The sequence below is a fragment of the Astyanax mexicanus genome, chromosome 3, assembly GCF_023375975.1.
Source record: "Astyanax mexicanus isolate ESR-SI-001 chromosome 3, AstMex3_surface, whole genome shotgun sequence".
Lineage (NCBI taxonomy): Eukaryota > Metazoa > Chordata > Actinopteri > Characiformes > Acestrorhamphidae > Astyanax > Astyanax mexicanus.
The window spans coordinates 32,773,192-32,779,253 of NC_064410.1; the positions used below are offsets into that span (position 1 = coordinate 32,773,192).

A 6,062-nucleotide genomic window follows, 5' to 3' on the forward strand; every position below is an offset into this window, starting at 1 on the left:
AATATTCATCTTTATTGAACTGCTTTCGTTCTAACCGTTGAACCCTTAAAGCGTCCACTCGGTTTGTTCTTTAGCACCACCTTAGGAAGTAAAAAGCACGCCCTAGATTTAACTGGATGTGAAGTTTCTTATTATTGGCTTTAAACATTTACAAGGAGAAAACATGGCCTTTAAAGAGTCTCAGTATGATTAATTGCAGAAAAATAAAATGTCCATTTTCTTTTAGTACTGGTAAAATAAAATTACACATGCCAAAGATATGACTTTTATTTTATATATATATATTTACATTTATAAAAGTACATATATATATATATATATATATATATATATATATATATATATATATATATATATATATATATATATATATATATATATATATTTTTTTTTTTTTTTTTTTTTTTTTTTTTTTTAAGTACGTTGGAAGGAAGAGCTCAAAGACTTAAACAACGCTCGAGTCCTAGGCTCAGTGTTCTAGTTAGGGCACGAGTGTGCGTATTGCAGCGCAGCCGCCGTTTGGAACGTCACGCCCCAGCACAGGCCGTGTATGAGTTTGACCCTAATGGATGTAAGCATGGATGTGTGACTTTAAATGCTGTTTTATCAGTTTAGCTTATAACACTGGCTTTTCTGTGTCAGCCAGGCTAAACGACTGTAATACAGGTGCGTATAAATAAACCCAATGTTAGCGAGACAGCTAGTTAAGTTAGCAACCGGAGCTAAACCAAACCGAGCATAAAGCGAGAGGACACAGCGACGACACTACGCGAGTAGCTCACCAGCTAAATAGCTAACCTACCTCACTAGCTAACTGTAATCATGTAATGTTGTTTACTTATCAACTTTTATAGCTCTGAATTGTTAGCGTTATTTTGGCCATTAAAGTATGTATCCATCAGTGATAAAAAAAAAAAAACACTTATTGTAAAAATAAAAAAAAAAGAACCATTGATCGGTGAACCAAAGGTTCCAGCTACTGTGGTCAAATCAACATTAAAATCAGCGCTAACGCTGCTGTATAAATTAATGTGATTACCTTCAGTATTAGTTCAAACGTATAGTCTTTTTTTTAGTTAATAATCAAATAACACGGTTTTATTGTTCTATAAGTAGAAAGACATGCTACACACACGATTACAGCCTATAAGACATGATGACTTTTTGTAAAAGGTACAAAATATTTTATATAAGTTATAATTTAGCTTATTCCTCTTATACTCTGTAGCAGTGATTTCAGCTTCAGTGCTGCACCTGTTGTTTTGTGTTTTTCTGCTCAGAAAAAAAATTACAGAGAAATGATGTGTCCATAATTTATGTAAGAACTTTAAAGTCCAGCTGTGGAAAATAATTTAATTAGACTGTACATTAAGTAGTTCAATGTTAAACTGAATTTCCCCTTGTGGTTTATGGTCATTCTATGTTCCCACATAGTCCCCATACAGGGTAGCCAGTCATCATCAACATCACATTTTACATCCTGCTTATTTTATGGATGGATGGATGGATGGAACTCTGTTGAAATACACTCTATATGTGCCATTTTACAAAATAATTAGAAGATACAATAGGATTGCATAGATTTTCAATAAATAAAGTTTCTGGCAGGTATTTACTGTGGTTTTGTTATTTGTTTTTCTTTTATCAATGATAGAGTACATCGAGCATAAGCCATGCGTCTGACCACGTTGCTCTCGATGGCAGCAAGGGCTGCTTTTCCTCATGATTATCGATATGGAACAAACCGCCCATGGACTTTAGCAGCCAAGCGACTCAACCCACCAGGCAAGAATAGAAGAGTGGTGCATGTTGAACCTATTGCAAAGGAAGACTGGTCTGTTTTTAGGGGTGACGTGGTAAGAAACACACTCATAACTCTACATTCATACTATGTAGGCATTTAAAGGGTTGTTTCTCTGGGTGTACTAGATTAGTAACTATAAACTTACATTTATGAAAAGGAATTTGTGTCAAAGTAAAAAGGCAAACGCTACTGTGAAAAAATGGAGATGCAAATACAGTGGAATAGTTGAGCTGATTGCTGGTTTGTGTGCAATTCCGAAACAAAATCTGCGATTGGTTTTGAAAATGTCAACTATTCTGTATTGTTTTTCACTAAAGATATCAAGTGCAGTGAAATGGAATGTAATGGTTACATTTGAATATAGTGGTTTTGCATTTCATTTTGGCATGTATTCTGCATGTTAGTGAGGAAAAGCACTGCATCTTGTGAATTGTGTTTCCATTGTTTATGGTATTGTTTGCTTTTCAATATTGCACTAATTCATTTCCATATAATACAGGGCTGCACAATATATTGTTTCAGCATCACCACTGCAATGTAGTCATATACAGTGGTCACATTGCAGGATGTACAATAGCCATTTAAGGCAAATTAAATTAAAGGTTACAGATATTGTCTGCTTTATGCAAAAGGAGAATCCACATAGTGGGCATTTTCTTATTATATCTGCCCAGAATAATTTATATAAAAAAGCAATTAATAAAATGGCATGTTGGATCATTAAAAAAATTTGTATTGTAAAAAATATTTCTTTTTGTTTAGGTGGAAATTCTTTCTGGTAAAGATAAAGGAAAACAGGGGAAGGTCACTCAGGTCTTCCGGCACCGGAACTGGGTTATCGTTGAAGGTCTGAACACGGTAAATATATACTTTTTACTTCATATGTACATATTCACATTAAAAGTTTCCAATCAAATGAAATGTTTATTTATATATATTTTTTGTGAATGTATTTTCGTATTTTTAAAAAATAAATATATATGTACAATGATTCACCACAATAAGGTCTTTAACAAATAGTAAAAATTATGACAATAATAATAATAATAATAATAATAATAATAATAGTAACATAATAAAAAACAAATATATATGCAATTGAATAAGTAAAACAAGCTGTAAATGATGTATTTAGTATGAACTATTTAAAGAGTATAGTCATTATGTCTTATGTTGAAAAAATAAATTTAAAGAAATAATAATTGTGAAATAATAATTAAAAAAAAAAAACATTGTGACTCCATTATAATTTCAGAAGTACACCTTTTTAATCCTAAATTTTAAGATTTTCTTGGCTGCTGTGCCAGCAGTCATTAATTCTTTGATTTCTTCCGGAGCAGTATCCTCTCAGTGTTAAAATAGAGCTGGAAAAAAGAAAGAAGCAAAAATTTCAACGAAGAATAGAAAATTTGTTACAAAAACCCAGAATTTTTGACTGGAGGACACTACTAGAACACATGCATGAACGTACCAGTAACACTCAAGGAACATTTCTGACATAATTTATCAGTAGACAGTTACATTTAAAATGCCTAGTGTGGGGTTAATAATTTAATTCCAATTTGTTACATTTATCAAATAAACAGGAATAATGTTTTAGAACTTTTTCACTGTGGACAAGAGGTATACACACATTCACATACAGCTGTATGCATGGAAAAGTCATAATATAGTGTAATTCTGTTTAGCAGGTATAAAGGATGTAATATGTAAAAAAAATATTAATCAGTCAAGAATAAATCACTTTACTCGCTGTTTTGATTTTTTGCAGCATTACAGATATGTTGGTAAAGCTGGAGATTACAGAGGGACGTACATCGCCAATGAAGCTCCTTTACTCCTGAACAACATCTCCCTTATCGACCCCACAGACAGGTGACAAACATCACGTCAGCTTGATAACATTTTAAAATGCTGTCTAAGACTAGTTCACATTGCCAGGCTGATGTGATTAAAATTGGATCCACATTTTTCAGGACTATGTGGACACTTTAGGGAAACTTCGTAGTAGACTATATTCTGGAAAATCTCAGGTTTCAAAGCTTTATTGCAGGCCTTATTTTTATTTAAAAAAAAACAGCAGTCACGTTTTGGCACAATTTAAACATTGATTCAAAGCATACAGTTCACATGCTAATTGTGTGTTAATTCAACCACAAAAAGGTGCCTGTTAATCCACGCAAACACATATCAGTCTTAAAGGCACAGTAACCTGTATATTTGCTTGTAAATATAATTCTAAAGGTTGAAGGCAGATTAGTAAATATACATGTGAAAATGCATTATGTACTTGTATAACTATTGTGTGTTGTTTAAAACTGGGGAGAAAATCAGGATTTTCAAAATTTTCTTTTTTTTTTTTTTTTCTTTTTTTTTTTTTTTTTACCTTCATTATTGTTATGTTCACTACACACCCACTAGCTAGAACAAAGTGTTACCAATGATTAAAGGGTGCACATGTATGTATTGTATATGCCACCTCTCATTCACATGATGCTCCACCATATCTTTCCAAACTGCAGCTAATACAATTGGACAGCTGAACATGCTTGGAAAAGTACACTAGCTGCTACTTATGTGCACATTGGGCAATGGGGGAGAGATCAAAGCCCATCATGCTCTCTGAGTCTCCCAGAGTCTCCTGGATAGATGTGGTATTACTATGAAGCAAACTACAATCTCCTAATGAAACATAGGCTGTGTGGTTTATTATAATGTTTTGTGTATTTGTTACCAGGAAGCCCACAGAGACTCAGTGGAGGTTTACTGAGGAGGGAGAGAGGGTGCGTGTTTCAGTCAGAACAGGGAGAGTTATCCCCAAACCGCTCTTCCAGAGGAAAGATGGCATCATTCCTGAGCAGTGGAAAGGTGAGTCTACTGGAGAGAACTGTGATTTTTGAGAATACAAAGAGTAAAACCACTAAAAAAATAATCAAACACTGAATATCATCAGTATACAGATTAAATTTACTTGTGTTCCCTCCACCATTACAGATGGGCCAAAGGACACGTCTTCTAAAGACACTCTTCAGAAAACATACACACCTATACTGAAGACTCTAGAGGAGGAGGTGATGGAGAAGATGAACATTCAGGAAAACAGAAGGCAGAAAAGAAGCTACTGGTATTAAAATATAATACCAGAATGTTTTTTTTATTATTTAAATAGAAATAAGTTTATTTCCACATGTATTTGAATGTTCGAAAAATAAAACCATTGCTACCCAAATTTGTTTTGTTTTTAAAAAAGCTATTTATACAGAAATTTGGTCCACTGTTGATCATCTCAATAATCTTGGAGATGAGACTTTACATATGGATCATATCATATATTGTCCAGTGTACAAGGGAATCCACTATAATGTTTTTTCTAAAGATGTAATGTTTGCTCTGAAGACTCATTTAACACAATGTTAAAGTCTTATTTATCCAGTTATAAATATATAGCCAGCTCAGCAAACTAGGACAGTTATTTTTTTAGGTAATATAGAGAGCCAGTTATAGCCGCGATGTTGCTTTGCCGTCGCTTTTTGGTAATATACTTAGTATTTGAAAAACAATGTGTGGCATCAAGTATATGGTATGCAAACGTAAAAAAAAAAAAATACAAGACTTTATAAGAAAATAATGTCAAAGTAAAAACATTTTTTTTCTCAAAGTAATAAGAATTAAAATATATATTATAAATAATTTATATAATTTTAAAAAATGTTAGTAGTCTCACAATTAATGAACTGCAGTGAATGTGTCTCAAGCGATTGTAGTATAACGACTTCTCTCTAAAAGGTCCAGTCTACAATACACCATGGAGACAATTTATGTGGACATGTCCACAAAGGACATGTACACATGTTTTTTAATTAAAAGGTTATTTAAAAAAAATACATAACAGTAGAACATAGCAAAGTAGCAAATAAAAAAGTGATATAATAAAATAAATAACACAAGGCTTTCATGTTTTCATTTTATTTTATGGAGTTTAAACATCGATTAACACAGTTAAAAAGGATGGCTGCTTGCAGTTGCTGTGATTGGCTGGGCAGTTTTAGGGGTGAGCTGAAGTGAGTGTTGAGATTGGCTCAGTTCACCATTAGTCAACATCCTATTAAAAGTGCTCAGCTGTCCCATTTCTCTGATTACTGCACCTTCTCTCCATTCCTGCAAATGGGATTCCTGCGATACACAATATTTTTGTAATTTTAAAACTATTAAATGCTGCTGACATAATTATAACAGGATAGCATAAAAAAGCAATTAT

The 6,062-nt window shown here is 32.9% G+C and overlaps 1 protein-coding gene across 2 annotated transcripts; it reads left to right on the forward strand.

The window, feature by feature from the left end:
• The first annotated feature begins 479 nt into the window (after window positions 1-479).
• On the forward strand, window positions 480-5,033 carry mrpl24 (mitochondrial ribosomal protein L24). 2 transcript variants are annotated; one of them, XM_007230806.4, is made up of 6 exons: window positions 480-571; window positions 1,655-1,856; window positions 2,567-2,662; window positions 3,576-3,679; window positions 4,542-4,672; window positions 4,799-5,033. In XM_007230806.4, the coding sequence occupies exons 2-6, from the start codon at window positions 1,674-1,676 to the stop codon at window positions 4,933-4,935; spliced, it is 651 nt and encodes a 216-aa protein (XP_007230868.1). In that variant the 5' UTR covers window positions 480-571; window positions 1,655-1,673; the 3' UTR covers window positions 4,936-5,033. The 2 variants fall into 2 exon arrangements, with proteins under 2 accessions (XP_007230868.1, XP_007230867.1); XM_007230805.4 differs by having other exon boundaries at window positions 520-666.
• The last annotated feature ends 1,029 nt before the right edge of the window (window positions 5,034-6,062 follow it).